The sequence below is a fragment of the Ostrinia nubilalis genome, chromosome 24, assembly GCF_963855985.1.
Source record: "Ostrinia nubilalis chromosome 24, ilOstNubi1.1, whole genome shotgun sequence".
Taxonomy (NCBI): domain Eukaryota; kingdom Metazoa; phylum Arthropoda; class Insecta; order Lepidoptera; family Crambidae; genus Ostrinia; species Ostrinia nubilalis.
Window position 1 is genome coordinate 4855594 of NC_087111.1, and position 16860 is coordinate 4872453.

The following is a 16860-nucleotide window of genomic DNA, read 5'->3' on the forward strand; positions in this document are numbered from 1 at the left end:
TAAGCAATTGTAGATACTACCTAATAGAAATTTATTTTCTAGAAATTCTACATTGCCAATTGATTGGTATCTACTAAATTATAGACAACATAATTGCTAAGAAAGTGCAAACATGAAATTAAAAATAACCGAAGCTGCAATCAAAGTGACAAGGATCTACGTATTAAGCAATTAAAAGAACCTTGCAATTATTAGCAAAACGTTTACCAAACTGCATGCATTTTTTATGAATGCACAATGTGGTTTGTTTTACACAATTCTTTCATTATTCACTTATTGCTACTGCAAAGAGATGACGTCTACACAAGGAAATAGAGTAAGTAATGAAATACCTACCTAGTATTTAGTGAAATGAAAGAGCTAAATAGGGTCCTTTACGTTTAAACTAGCGGCCGCCCGCGACTTCGTACGCGTGGATCCCGTTTTACCTCCTTCATCTATCTTACGCGGTTTAGATTTTTTCATACAAATGTTTTTTCCCGCTAACTCCTGTTCCCGTGGGAGTTTCGCAATATCCTGTTGTAACTAAGCTTTAAGTTTACTAAGGTACCTGCATGCCAAATTTCAAGTGTCTAACTTACGTGGTTTAGATTTTTCATATAAAAGGATTTTCCCGCTAATTCCCATTCCCGTGGGAATTCCTAAGTATACTATAACCTGCCCAGGAGTATGAAGAATAATTGTACCAAGTTTCGTTAAAATCCGTCTAGTAGTTTTTGTTTCTCTAAGGAACATACAGACAGACAGACAGACAAAAATTTTACTGATTGCATTTTTGGCATCAGTTTCGATCACTAATCACCCCCTGATAGTTATTTTGAAAATATATTTCATGTACAAAATTGACCTCTTTACAGATTTATTATAAGTATAGATAGTTAATTTTAAAACCATAAGTACCTATGTCTCTTTAAACCTAGGCGCAGACCACCGACTTCTAGTTGGTCAATAGTTGGGCCCGATTCTAATTTGTATGAAGATCGGCCGACACCAAATCAGTGTAATGTGCGCACTTTCATACATCTCCATACTGATCAGTAGCGGCATAAGGGGGGCAGTGGGGGCGGTCCGCCCCGAGTGCCAAGCATCAGGGGGTGACAATAGTCGCGCAGATTTGTACTCACTGGCGCATCTGCATGACTGGGGGGGGGGAGGTGCGATTGGTATCATAAAGCTCATTCGTACTAACATCTTTCATCTTCGAATCGGGGGGCATCAGACCATTCTGGGGTGACTGGGGGGGAGTCAATCGCTCTGGGTGCCAACCCATGCTCTGACTGATCAACAGCCCGTCCCAACTATCGGCCAACTAAAAGTCGGTGGTCTGCACCTAGGGGGTGTCATACTTGCTATCGAACGTCGAAGTATCTATTGTCTAGATATTGACAACTATGCATCAACGGGTCGCTACATCTACGGTACTCTATATTAATTAGTACGTTACAATGAATGTTTTGTTATCGAACGTCGATGTATTTATTGTCTAGATATCGACAACTATGCATCAACGGGTCGCTACATCTACAGTACTCCATAATAATTAGTAGGTACGTTACAATGAATGTTGCTGTATCTATTTGTATTCCCGCTTTGGCATGGGTTTTTTAACGTACGCCCGCAACCCACGGATTTGCTCGCAAGGACTTCGTCACACACACGCACGCGTATGTACTCAAATGTCTCCGCAGCGCCTAGTCGTTGTTGCCCCGTTCCGTTGACAGCAATATGGAATCATCTTTGCTTCGCCCGCGTGGAATCTTGTCTGTCACAGAAAAACTTTATCGCGCACGTCCCTGTTTCAAAAACCGGGATAAAAACTATCCTATGTCCTTTCCTGGGACTCCTTATTTCATTATTTAAATACACAATTATGTATGATTAAAAAATTGTTTTTTCTTAATACCTACTTTACCTTTTAGTACAAAATTTGGTAGGAAAATATTACTTACCCACCCTGAGAAGTTCGTTATTTACCCACCGCGACTTTTGATGTCATGACACTGATTAAACAACCGATTGATTTCATGACTTTTAATATGGAGTACCGTAGATGTAGCGACCCGTTGATTTCATGACTTAACGCGTTAACGCGTATTCTTAAAACTAATTACTTCCAGGTTTACTCTCGTAGTGATTACGATGAAACATACAAACTCATCATCACAAATATCTTGGCCAAAGTAGGAATCCGTATGACAAGAAAGGACTCGAAATATGCCAGGTAAATAATTTCACAGCACGAAGAGTGACGTCACTATCAGATTGATCGACCTTCCCCTACGACTCTCCCCTCCCCTCTCTATGACTCCCCACTTCAACAGTCTTCATTGTAGGTAGTATCGCAGTAAAACCAGCGTCGTGGCTTCCCTCACCGGGGGCCACGGCATATGCTGAGTGGGGTCCCATTGCGATGGGCATCGCTGTGCGACAGGGTGGCACTGCTTAGTTTACTTGCTCATTCATTGTATGTTTTATGTCACCTCTGTCTTATTTGCTTTTTTTTTTCATTTTACCTCTTTTGTCTTTTGTGATGTCCATGGCAATAAATGTTTCTTTCTTTCTTTCTTTCTTTCTTTCAGTAGCTCTCGGTTCACTTTTACTTGGGCCGTCACCGAGAACACTCGCCTTATTTCACAAATTAACTTAAATAGGTGAAAAAATTGTGACAAAATAAGTAGTAAGTATATGTAGTAAGCAGTACATTGGCTGTGTTGGGATTAATAGAATTGGTATTGGGAGCAATGGAATCCCACTCCTTAACTAAGTACGTTATAAGCTTGAAAATGGCTCAGTCTGACAGATTTAGCTTTAAGATTTGTTTTTTCAGGCTCGGTTGGAACATTTTCTTCTGTTTCGGATTCGGGAACATGGTGGTAACTCTGTTCCTGGACCTGGTGACCTTCCAGGATGTGGTCAGGAGTGGTGTCGGGGAAGACGGGTACATAGTGTTCATGATGCTGCCCTGTATGGGATACATGGCCTTAGGTTTGTACAGTCGACTGCACAATCATCATTATTTTTTGTTGCTAGCTAAATTAATAAGATGCTACAGCATTGAGATAGATATGCCGTAGTCGGTTCTATATTGGCTCACATAAAATTCTAAATCCTATTCTTTGTCTTACTACCGATTTGTGTTCATAATAATCTCTCTTCATAATTTTATTTTTCATACTTTTTTTATTCATACATTTTTATTACTACCATCGGAGCTCATAACAGTTAGTAATCATAATTTTTTTATCAATACTGTTACTACCAAGAACCATTTAAAATACATAATTTTTATTTTCAGATCTTTTTTCTTCATAACATTCATTGATCATATTGTTTTAATTAATAATGTTGTTACTAAGAACATACTTCAACTCATATTGTTGTTGTTCAGAATAATTTACTTTATAACAGACATACTCGTATCTTTAAAAAAAACATATATAATTTAATAGAGTAGATAAGCATGCAGAGCATGCAGCAGGAAAGCAAGCATGCAGCATGCATTGGTATCTCCTCGTCTCCGGCGCTGCGGGATGTGCAGCCCTTCCGCCCTTGCGTAACGAGGCTCAGGCACCCACGCTTACTTCCGCAGCTTCGGCTTTTTGGATCGCCATCGGCGCCTTCGGCGCCTCGGCGACCAGCCTCAGCCGCTCCAGCTCGCCCGGGCGCCTGAGCCTCGTTACAGCGGGCGAGGGCTGCCCTCCCTCCGCGCCTCCGGCTTTTAAATTACACTCTAGGGGTAGGGCAGACAAGACTACGTGGAGTCGGTTTTGCAGCGATTCGTTTCTGTCACGTTAGTTTTGTGGCACAAAATATTGCCTGTTTTGGACCATTTCAAATTAATTTAATGTTAAAATACGATTTAATACGAATATAGACATCATGATTTTCAATAATATGGATAAATACACTTATGAGTAATAAATTTATGAAAACAAATATTAGGATACATCACATTTATGAATATTATAGTTATTTATTCGAATGATTATGAGTTTCGATCATTAGTATCCCATCCCAACTAATATTATAAATGCGAAAGTAACTCTGTCTGTCTGTCTGTCTGTCTGTCTGTCTGTCTGTTACGCTTTCCCGCTTAAACCTCGCAACCGATTTTGATGAAATTTGGCATAGAGATAGTTTGAGTCCCGGGAAAGAACATAGGATAGTTTTTATCCCGGTTTTTGAAACAGGGACGCGCGCGATAAAGTTTTTCTGTGACAGACAAAATTCCACGCGGGCGAAGCCGCGGGCGGAAAGCTAGTAGAAAAATATATGAAAACAAATATTAGTAAAAACTAAGTGTATGATTAGTGATATTATGAATATCAATCATTATGTTTTTAAATATGTAGGTTTTAAATTTTTTATGAAGAATGATCATTATGGTATCAAATTGTATGAGAAATATTTTCGGACCTCCAATGATAGGAATTGAAAAGTTATGTAAGAAAATGCGCTACCGCCGTAGTCTGTACCTACATCTTTGTCGTTCATAAATTGTTCAATTGTTTAAGACTTAGATCCACACTTAGCTTTAAATTGAAGGCCAATATCCAACACTATTTTGATGATGGCCGCTCGAAATGAGTACGACGTAAATTATTTGACCAATATTTGCTTTTTAAAAGTTGGACAGCCATTTGATAGGTGCAAGTTTTTATTTTATTTTTCACGCTGAATCATCTTAACACAGAATTTTACTGTTGTTTTTATTTTTATTACTCTTTATGCAGCAATGTTAAAGACGTACAAGATGGTATACAAGCGAGACGTGTTTGAGAACTTGATTTCTGAGCTCCGGGAGATGTGGCCTGAAGGGCTTGTGACGGAGGAGGAGCATACCATCATCAGCAGAGCTCTCAAAGAACTGAACATTATCGTTAAAGGTATACTAACATTGTCAAAGGTACTTAGTAAGTAATGCAATGTAAAAACTTGTCATTTCCGAAAGGAAAATGCATGAGACCATCGTAATTCTTCAAAAAAGCTTCTCCACTAAGTACTGAATATTATGGTGAAGTGTCCTTACTTGCCTGTGTTAGGATATTTATATGTACATACCTGATTTATGTTAATATTCCATGGTAAATATGTATAATTGGTACACTATTTAACTTGTTAAACACTACACACACAAAACATTGCACAGCCGCCATATTAACTGACAGATTAAAATTCAGATTTATATAATTCGTAAATTAGAATTTATTGTAAGGTTCTTGGTTTCTTAATAATTCAGAATTTAATTAAGATCACCGATTCTAAATATGAAAGATAATATTACCCTATTTTTAATATATTGTAAAATGAGAAACTCCAACTTCCGCTTCCGAATAAAAATAGTTATAAAATACTGTGCTGTGATTGGTCGACTGTTCTGATTGGTCGTTTTAGGCCGACCAATCGGAGTTGAGTAAAAAGAGGGAGAATTTGGGTATAAATAGATGGAATTTCTCATGGAGAGCAGTCTCGACGGATCTTTGAGGTGATGCTGACCAAAGTTAAGTACTTATTGTTTATTGGTACTATTATTATGCTTGTTGTGTAATTGTATTGTATTATTATGATATTGTATTAACACCTGGCTATGTGGCTGCACCAGGCTTATTATATTGACACCTGGCCAATTGATGGTGACATGCCACGGGGTCGGGTCGGTAATTTGATGACCAGTATAAAGAAGGACAATGCTTATAGTTGCCGGTTATGTTATGGTACAGAACCTAAGTCGTAACCTAACCTAAACCTAACTCTTAACCTAACCTAAACCTAAATCTTAACGTAACCTAACTTAGAACTTGTGTTCTGTGTGTTTGATTATAAATACTGGTTGTACAAAATACCGTCCAAATGTTAATAATAAATAAGACGTAATTACTGCTAGATTACTCATTTTTATGTAAGTTATAAATTATTGTAACTGGTTGGAAAAGAGGCTGACAAAGGTGACTGAGTTTCTTCCGCCACTTCTTCTCAGCACCAGCCCATGTTGTCCCGAAGTGGTGGTAGGGCAAGCTATGTTTGGGACGTGTATAAGTGCCCTGGAAAAGGGCTTTATACTGAATAAACTATTTGAATTTGAAATTGGATTTTTAATTTGGAACTTGCTTATTTATTAAATTACAGTCCTATATATTTCCATGGTATAAAACGATATGATAGGAATATAACAAAGTATTTATGCTAGATTTTGCTTATTATTATTCTTCTTTTTGTGGTAACTTTATTATTTAAAGAATCTGCATTAATACATTAATATTTCCTAATTTACAAATGACTAATGTTTAAAAATCTAACATCAGAAGTGGGATTCGAGCACTTTTGCTAATACGTCCTTATCTAAGTTTCAGAATGGAACCTGCTCTCTGGCTCAGACCTGAAAACCGTATGGGATGCTGCTTTCTCGAACCGAAGACCTGATGAAGACGTGGTGCTGCCAGGCTTCGAGCCAGCGGCCGGCGGCAGCGGTGCAGAAGGGTGGTGCAAATACTTCGAAGAAAGATCGAAGGAGTTTTGATGGAGCAGCTTGGTGACGTCGCAAAGGCCGGTAAGGCCCTTAGGGGCTTTGCTTTAGTATTTATTAAGTTGTGAAATTGTAACACCCATCTGAACTGATATCGCTGCCTGTGCTCTAGTATAATATCAAATCTAAGAAACATCCCTCAGAGCAAAATTGTACTAGTAGTAAATAGTCCTAGTATGACAGTGTTATTTAACTTATGGTCGAAAAAAGGGGGGACTTTGTCAGATTGAAAAAAATAAAACAAAGCATGAAATTTATTCCAATAATCAAAATACATTGTGTAGGAAAATATCAAAAATAGTTTTCATATTAAAAAATCGCATAGTTAGATACCAAATACAACTAAAATTTATCAGATTTAAACTACAATATTATATTTGAAAATATGTCGGGTCAAATTGACGAGTAAAATAGAATCAATTTCAAAAACAATTTAAAAAAATCGTAATTATAATATATTCACTACGTTTTTTTTTCTTCTCTTCTTTATCTCACCGCCCGGATGATTTAACACCGTGTCTAGTTATTTCCTTCTTTTGGATGTATTATATTCGATAAGTCTTCTTCTAGTCTCGTGGCATTTTTCTGTATTCTGCTGCTTTACCTCTTCATGCCATTCAGACTCGTATAATCCATTGTAGGCTATGGACATATCCTAATCTTGATTGATGGTTTTTCTAAATTTAGTTTACTTACACTATTAAAAACACTTGGTTCATAACATGATTACTACCGGTACATCCATCCAGTGAAATTTAATATTTATGCTGTCTCTGATATGCTCGACGCATAATAAATTGTAATTGAATGTCAGATTGGCCGAACGTATTATGAAAAATTTAACAATGAAGTTAATACACTACTATTCCAAGGTTAACGGGTATTTTTTAAAAAAAATCTCGTTTGCTAAAAATCAGTGGAGCAAATAAATCATGTAATAGTATACAATCACTGTTGAATGATGTAGCTACTTGATAATTATATACCTTGATTAATTAGAAACCGATAGCAATATAAACAAATAGATACTTTTACATACAATTACACCATAAACACTTATGTTCTCCTAATATTACACATTATATGTTCACAAGTCCTCGACTCTAGCTTTAATTAAACAACATTTTCTTTAGACGAGAATAAATATTTATAATGTGCAAACGGTCAATACAATTTCTGAAAAAAAAAGTGATAGATTTTTTATCTATTTTTCAAGGCGTTGGTTTAACAATGAAAGAAAGGTATGTTATTAGTAATTATCTAGTTAAATTACCTCGGCGATCTATAGGTGCCTAGATATTACATTAATTTCATTTTACGAGATGATTCGTCACTATTACATTTCTATCTGGTGTTTACATGTTTTTAAAAAGGACAACTGACTAAAACAGAATCGATTAATCATACATAGTAAATTATTTTACACGATTAGAAACAGCAGAACCCTTGTTACACTGTCAATAAATTACTTAAAACATTTTAAATATAACTACTTTGGTGTCGATTATCGACTAAATACAAAACAATTGTGTAAAAAAAATATATATTTATTTGTCGGCGTTTCGTATTAAGTTAAAGTTTGTTCTTCTTCATTCATCTTTCTCTTGTTAGTAGTTAGAATAGAAATGAACAAACGTTATTATTAAAACAGGAAATAAAATATTCACATTAAAATCAGGCTACTTGGTATAACATTGTTTATAACTAAACCTCACTTTTTCTAAACTTTGCTAAACTCCGTATAATTTTCAGTAAGGATCTAGTTATTTAAAGACATTATTCGATACCATTTTTGTCTCTTTAGAAAGGGGCCCAATATTATATAAAATGGTTTAGGTTTCTTTTACACGACTTTCGAGACCTAATAATATTCTAACATTACAAGTAGGTGATTTAGTATATCTACGTGTCCCAAGACCATTGGTTAAAAAAGTTGTAGGTATCTTTAATTCAAAGGACCTTATTCCATTTGTAATTTGAGAAATAATATTGCATAATGTGGTCCCTGTTTACGGACAATTGTTTTGCTCTTAGAGGAATGAAAATTAGCGTTGATTATAGTTGCTTAAGAAAATTATCAGTATTGGCCCAAGGAAATGATTGATAGAGATAAGATGTCAGAGCTGACCGAGAGATTGAGGTATTTTATGATTAACTACTTTGTAATCATTTTGTGTAACAAAACGAATGTACGATAGAAACTTAACCAATCGTTAGTTGGTCCTAAAATGTTTGTCATTTAGTAGTTTGTCGTTTCTTTTTCTTTAAAATGATACCCATTACACAAATCGTATAAAACTATTTATATATCTGCTGGTTTATCGTGTATTGGTGCCAATAAGTGATCATGGGCAGCAGATGATTGCGAGGGTTGGTACTGATTCGCGATGGGGTAGGAGGTTTTGTTGAAAACCTGGACTTGAGGAGACTTGAACTGTGACTTTTGTGACAAAGACTTTCCTGAACAAAGGTTTGTAGCGATCCTACCTACCGGACTTCAGGAGCCTTCTGCCTCTGGACGGTTATTTTATCACTCCTCGTTGGAGTCGCTGGTCAGCTAGATCGTCGCGGCAGGGGCGTGCCGAGGTTGACGCGGTGGATAAATTAACCAAATGTTAGGTCAGACTTACGACTAGACTGTAATGTTTAAGACTGGTTGCGATCAGGTGGACTGGTCCCAGCCGGGTGGACTGGTTGCGATCAGGTGGACTGATCCCAGCCAGGTGGACCGGTTGCGATCAGGTGGACTGGTCCCAGCCAGGTGGACCGGTTGCGATCAGGTGGACTGGTTACGGCCAGGTGGACTGGTCCCAGCCAGGTGGACAGATGGACTGACGACGATCAGGTGTAAGACTGGTTGCGACCAGGTGAATTTACTATGATATTAATATTGTTTATATTGTCGAAGGACAGATTTATCTCTTAATGAAATTTTGGCAAGGGAAAGATAACGTTGAAGTTTTCGAAACGACAAGCTGCTAGAATTTGATCTTTAGTACTTCGAGAGCGAAGTACTTGTCAGTATGGCCGTGTTAGGATATTTATATGTACATACCTGATTTATGTTAATATTCCATGGTAAATATGTATAATTGGTACACTATTTAACTTGTTAAACACTACATACACAAAACATTGCACAGCCGCCATATTAACTGACAGATTAAAATTCAGATTTATATAATTCGTAAATTAGAATTTATTGTAAGGTTCTTGGTTTCTTAATAATTCAGAATTTAATTAAGATCACCGATTCTAAATATGAAAGATAATATTACCCTATTTTTAATATATTGTAAAATGAGAAACTCCAACTTCCGCTTCCGAATAAAAATAGTTATAAAATACTGTGCTGTGATTGGTCGACTGTTCTGATTGGTCGTTTTAGGCCGACCAATCGGAGTTGAGTAAAAAGAGGGAGAATTTGGGTATAAATAGATGGAATTTCTCATGGAGAGCAGTCTCGACGGATCTTTGAGGTGATGCTGACCAAAGTTAAGTACTTATTGTTTATTGGTACTATTATTATGCTTGTTGTGTAATTGTATTGTATTATTATGATATTGTATTAACACCTGGCTATGTGGCTGCACCAGGCTTATTATATTGACACCTGGCCAATTGATGGTGACATGCCACGGGGTCGGGTCGGTAATTTGATGACCAGTATAAAGAAGGACAATGCTTATAGTTGCCGGTTATGTTATGGTACAGAACCTAAGTCGTAACCTAACCTAAACCTAACTCTTAACCTAACCTAAACCTAAATCTTAACGTAACCTAACTTAGAACTTGTGTTCTGTGTGTTTGATTATAAATACTGGTTGTACAAAATACCGTCCAAATCGTCGGCGTCGTCGAACAACGACGTATCTGCAAAATGTTAAGTTTCCAGGAGAGCGTTTTGAAGTTTTGGAACCGGTTTTTTGTGTCTACAAAAAAAACTACTTGGCTGATCGGTTTCAAATTTGGGGATGTTATAAACATAAAGATGTTATTTTATATAAACTATGTACCCATCTCCAAAAATACTTAGTTTTTTGTAAAAATCACATGCGTCATTGTTCTATGTACAATTTGAGGATGTATGTGATAAACCGTCGTTGTTCTACGAATTTTTTTAATCAAATATATGACGTATGTCACTTTTAGTCATTATTCTACGGAACTTCTGCCATGAGTACCCGTCGGATGATGAAGAAAGTTGGAGGAAATAAATAAAAAACATTGGTTATTAGGTTTCATTATTAATTAATTTATAAATAAAGACAATAGGTATCAAAGAAAATTAACAAAAATCAAGGATAGATAAACCACATCCATATACTGCGGCAGGTTATGCAGAAGATCGAAGAGTATAACTTGCCACTATGCTTGGAGTTCGTGGACTATGAGAAGGCCTTCGATTTGATCGAGATTTGGGCAGTGCTGCAATCTCTCCCTGCACCGCGGCCGTATCGACTCTCGTTACATCGAGGTACTGAAGTACTTCTACATGAACGCACCAATCCGGCCCGAATACAGAAGCAGAGCACGAGCGCGATTCCACTACAGCGAGGCGTAAGGCTGGGAGATTTTATACCTATTTCCAAAACTGTTCACCTGTCCAACTCCTGGAATGAAAGGATTCGGCATAAATATCAACGACGAGTACAACACTCACCTTAGGTATGCCGACGATAATATTATGGTCATGGCAGAATCTTTGGAAGACCTCGACACAATATTAAAGACCTTAATCGAGTATCCCAACGGGGCCTTTGGATGAACATGGAAAAAATGAGCTTATGCCGAATGTCCATGTTGCACCCTACCCAACTTCGGTTGGGATCTCAATTCTTGAGATTGTTGACAAGTAGGATGTCTACCTTAAAAAATAATTTAGCTAGGTAGGTCCAACTTCGAGAAAGAGGTCAATCGACGAATCTACCTCGACTGGGCAGTATCCGGAAAACTAGACATCTTTTGGTCCAAAATCCTAAAGTGCCTGAAGACGAGAGTCTACCATCAGTGTGTGTTACCCTATTATAGGTCCAAAACGTTGGCTCTCAAAGAAGCTCAAAGTTGCACGGCGTGCTATAGCAAGGGTTATGTCAGTGTTTCTTTACGAGATCAAATCATAAATGAGGGAGGTCCGTAAACAAACTAAAGTCGATGACATATACCAACAGATTAGCATGCTGAGTGACAATAGGCAGGACACATAGTACGCAAAACTTACGGCCAATGGGGCACCAAGGTTCTGGAGTAGGCTGCATACCGAAAAACGAAGCGTGCGACATCCACCCACAAACCAAGGCGGAACGATGATCTCATAAAGGTAGCAGGAAGGCACTGGACGCAAAAACTATCACCTATGAGATCCTGCATTTTTTGAATAATGTTGGGATCTGCTTGAAAGGGTAAAGGGGGCATTGATTTGACGGTGTAAGTGCTACTTAGAAATGAATAAAATAAATAAGTATAAAATTTAACTTAGACGAAAAGCTTTCTAAGCATACCTATACTTACAGAGTGACGTGTAATAAGTGAACATCCTTGTAAGGGATAACAGGTTATTGTAACCAATTTATTTATGTAGGTATATGCCTAGGCAAAAGTCAAGCATTTCTCAGTTTTAATAGGGACATCCTAACATGGTGTTCCGATAAAATTTGAGCGGGCGCCCCTTTATCACACTTTTTTCTTTTATTTTGTTACTTTTATGTTTTACTGTGTGTTTAATAAAGTCTTTTATTATTTTTATTATTTATAGTTTGGGCTTTTTCTACCTTAGCTTAAAAGCAGGAAAATATAAAATCAGCTACGGGATATTAATTATATTTATTTTGATTTTTTGTATGGAAAAATTACATTGTTTTGCGTAGGCAAATACTTATCTAATTTGATTGCAAATGACATGCACTATAATCCTTTACAAGGAGGATGTTCACTCATTACAAGATGTCATCCTGTATACGCAAAAAAAAACTTTATTTTTAACACAATGTTTATTTTGAGTAACAAATCGTCAAAAAGAAACACATTAAAATCAAATTATTGTAGTCTCAACTTTTTGTTTTATTTTTTAAGCAATTTAAAAATAGAACAAAGACGCAATTGGAATACCCGTCCCTAGTACAAAGTCGGTTGTGTATATCCGACGTCAAAATTACCTAACTTTACCGAAGTACAACGATGGTTCTGATCAAACGTCAAACAAAAGTCCTTAGAACAATGTAAGTTCAGTATATCCGCCACCAAAAACAATTATTTTGTACCAAACATTCTTAATGTTTATACTCATCAATCTACCTACAAATACCATAAAATAAAAACAAAAGGACACTGTTTCTTTTATTTTCGAACTTCCTAGTACAACGACGGGTGTGTACGTACGTCACAGTTTTTTTTCTCTGACTTCCCTAGTAAAGAGATGGTTGTGACTTTCAGTCATCAAAACGATAAAGTGTCCAAACTTATAGATATAAAGACGAAATTCTAGATACATTCAATATCAATACGAATACAAATGTATAAGCTATTCCAACAAACGATGTGCAGTCTTCCGAAGTACAATGACGCTTGCACAAACACGTCTCTGTACTGCGTTAGAATAATCACATCCGTCGGTGTTCGATTCTGTATCTTCAATATTATTACGAATTTTGAAAAATTAAAAAATTAGTTTATAAAGGGGCTATTTTAGAGTAGTTTAATGCAAAAAAACAGATTTTGACGGTTGCGATCATACGACGTTGTTCGACGACGCCGACGAAATGTTAATAATAAATAAGACGTAATTACTGCTAGATTACTCATTTTTATGTAAGTTATAAATTATTGTAACTGGTTGGAAAAGAGGCTGACAAAGGTGACTGAGTTTCTTCCGCCACTTCTTCTCAGCACCAGCCCATGTTGTCCCGAAGTGGTGGTAGGGCAAGCTATGTTTGGGACGTGTATAAGTGCCCTGGAAAAGGGCTTTATACTGAATAAACTATTTGAATTTGAAATTGGATTTTTAATTTGGAACTTGCTTATTTATTAAATTACAGTCCTATATATTTCCATGGTATAAAACGATATGATAGGAATATAACAAAGTATTTATGCTAGATTTTGCTTATTATTATTCTTCTTTTTGTGGTAACTTTATTATTTAAAGAATCTGCATTAATACATTAATATTTCCTAATTTACAAATGACTAATGCTTAAAAATCTAACACCTGCATTATTCTCTCCTTACCCTAACCCGTATATAGATCGTTTCATCCATGAAGACGCGCCCCACCAGTTTTTGGAGTTTGATCCGAGCAATCCCAGCGTCATTATTGTAGTGTGCGTATGCACTCATGGATAATTTAGCGTGTACCGATAACACTCAAATATTAGCGGAAAAATGGTGGGGCGCGTCTTCGTGAATGAAACGATCGTTTAAAAACTATCAAGTCGTGTTGGAAATCATTGGGAGAATGTCTATGTTCAGGAGTAAACGTTCTGTGGCTGAAATAAAGATGATGTGCTTTGTAAAATTTATAAAAACCTCTTTGTTTTTCAGGGTACTACTGGTGCAACCTAGGCCTTGGGGTGAGCTTCATGGCCCCCTCATTCGTAGTGGCTATCAGGCGCATTTTCGGAGCTGACATCCCTCCAAGCTTGCCTTATTTCTACTGGCTTCCATATGACCAGTCCCAGCCGGTTGCCTACGAGTTCACTCTGGTCATGAACACTTATCATAGTAAGACTTTGGCAACCTTGTTAATAAGTTATGGGTACAAAACTAACAAAATAAAGAATCGGACCGGAAGCGTAGTGTGGGCAGGCCCCTCAATAGGTGGACCGATGATCTGGTGAAGGTCGCGAATCTTGATGCGGGCAGCGCAGAACCGGTGGTTATGGAAATTCTTGAGAGAGGCCTTTGTCCAGCGTGGACGTCCTATGGCTGAAATGAACGAATGAACATAAGGCTATGTTCACATGTAACACACGCAGGTAAACGCGGAATTTTTATGGATAACGTGTGTTGCGAGGAGCTCGTCAGTCTGTTTCGATAGAGCTTAGAAAATGGACGTGGAAGAAGCTATTGCGATGGAAGCGCGCGCTCATCTGTACAGTCAACGGACGTTACATAGCTGTCAAAGCGCGCGTCAATGCGCGATCGCCTGCGTCTAGACAATTTTTCTCTGATCGCCGTGTCAACGCTCGCTGACACGCTTTAACGCGCGCTCATGTGATCGGTGTGGATCGGTTGTATGTAGGTAAATACTACGATGTCTAGTCGCGCGATTTGAAAACGCGCGTCAAATTTTTGCCATCTGAACCTATGTTAAGGCTATCCTTAGTCGTGGAACAGGCATACTATGTTTTTACCATTATCACTCATCACGTTTTTCCTTTTCAGCTCTGTTAACGCTGTGGTACATGCTTGCTGGTGATCTTCTGTTCTGCGTATTTCTTAGCCACATCACCACCCAGTTTGATTTGATGAGCGTCCGAATCACGAGGCTGTTCCAAGTACCGGTAGACCAGCAGCTCATACCTGAATATCCGTTAGGTAAAAGCTAAGTTTCCAAAAACTTAACCCAAGTTCCCGAAAACTTAACTTTGTATAAAAAGATCCTGAGCCTTCCATCACACAAAATCATGGTACATTTTATTTTCAGGACAGCAAATTAAAGATTTTCCGGAAAATGGACACCTTCTTCGACTAAGTAACAATGAAATTAATTCTAAGCAAGAAAATGAGCTAAAGAAAATTATAGTGCGACATAATGCATTGATCAGGTGAAACTTTAATAACATGTTTTTGTTTAATTAAAAATAACAATTATTATTGCATTGTATGAAATTACTACTTATTATTTTATTTGCCGTAGATTATCTGGAGATGTCGAGGATTTATTTAGCTTTGCCATATTCATAAACTTCTTCAACAGCTCTATTATTATCTGTTTCTGTGGATTTTGCTGTGTTGTAAGTCTAAGTTCTAAATCATTAACATAATAATATTTACTGCTCATTTTTTCAAAGCCAAATTAGAACGAGAAAAGTAAATTGAATTTACCACTGCAAAGTCGCAATAGCTTAACTAAGTAATATTGTATTGTAATATAGAAAACCTGTAATAAAATTGAATTTTAAAATTGAATTTCATAAATTAAAGATTGGTAGACAGACGACTTCATAAAGGAAGGTGTTGTATGCAGGCTGCTACCAACCGGCCAATTTAAAAATCATTTGGAAAGACCTACCTAATGTTCAGCAGTGGACATCCTGTGGCTGAAAATGATAAATCAAGAATGAATCAAGTTAATGTCTTTTGACTATGTTACAGATGATTGAAAAGTGGAACTCGTTGATGTACAAGACGTTTCTAGCTACCTCCCTTTCCCAGACGTGGCTTTTGTGCTGGCATGGTCAGAAACTATTAGAATCTGTAAGTGAGATATCCTTTGATAGATGTAGCTTAGATAACTTTGCAGCATAATTATTATTATGGGGTTTAAAGCTTCAACCACACCAACGCGTGCAGATCGCCATCGCCGGCGCGATCATAGGCCAATGACAGGTCGCGCGGACTGTCATGGGTCGAAGCATAAGTCAAATCGACCTATAAACGTGCTTTATTTGACAGAAAGTTTTCTCGCTTTAACCGCTGAATCAATATCCATGAATTATGGATATAATTTTACAAGTGTCACGTTATTATGTGTTTTGCAGAGTGAAAGAGTGGCAGATGCTTTGTATAATAGTGGATGGTATACCGCAGCTAATGGAATAAAGAAGTCTATTCTAATAATGATTCACAGGTAACCCACTTAAAATATCATTTTAGGAAAATATTTTATTTTATCTTTCATAAAGCTTCCGCGGATGGCCAGCTTCTTGACGTCATTCCCTTACGAGCATTTGTCAAGATAAATATATTGGCGCAGTGGCCTATTATTTGTTTCGTGTTGTGTTGTTGTTTAATAAATTGTGCTTACTGTGTTCAATAAAGTCCATTCTATTCTAAATTCTTTGTAACTTGTTCGTGCTAGCAGCGAGCTTTTAGTAAAAAAAATGAAGGTGACTTTTCAAAAAATAAACTCTTACACATCTTACAGATCTCAGAAAAACGTTTACGTTACAACTTATGGATTCTCAATTATTTGTTTAGCAAGCTACACCACTGTAAGTATTGTTAAAGCCTTGTAACTTAATTTCAACGAGAACTCTATATTTTTATAATTAAAAACACCTTTTTTCAGATTATCAAAACTGCTTGGTCGTACTTCACGCTTCTTCTCAATACTTATAACCCATAGACAGAGTTAAGCAAATGTTCTGGTAATAATTTAGTAGATTAGATAATAA

General features: G+C 36.9%; 1 protein-coding gene across 1 annotated transcript; it reads left to right on the top strand.

The window, feature by feature from the left end:
- The first annotated feature begins 292 nt into the window (after positions 1-292).
- LOC135083882 (odorant receptor 4-like) lies at positions 293-16831 on the top strand. The gene is made up of 12 exons (XM_063978630.1): positions 293-316; positions 2118-2221; positions 2828-2985; positions 4734-4886; positions 14063-14242; positions 14906-15058; positions 15168-15288; positions 15381-15477; positions 15839-15940; positions 16225-16313; positions 16611-16677; positions 16755-16831. Exons 1-12 carry the CDS (start codon positions 293-295, stop codon positions 16809-16811), a joined length of 1305 nt encoding a protein of 434 aa, XP_063834700.1. The 3' UTR covers positions 16812-16831.
- The last annotated feature ends 29 nt before the right edge of the window (positions 16832-16860 follow it).

Bases quoted from the DNA above. Each gene is read 5' to 3' on its own strand.
- LOC135083882 (XM_063978630.1), top strand. From the start codon at position 293: ATGACGTCTACACAAGGAAATAGA. The intron at 2,986-4,733 runs GTTTGTACAGTC...CTCTTTATGCAG, and splicing joins TATGGGATACATGGCCTTAG to CAATGTTAAAGACGTACAAG. The intron at 15,289-15,380 runs GTGAAACTTTAA...TATTTGCCGTAG, and splicing joins CGACATAATGCATTGATCAG to ATTATCTGGAGATGTCGAGG.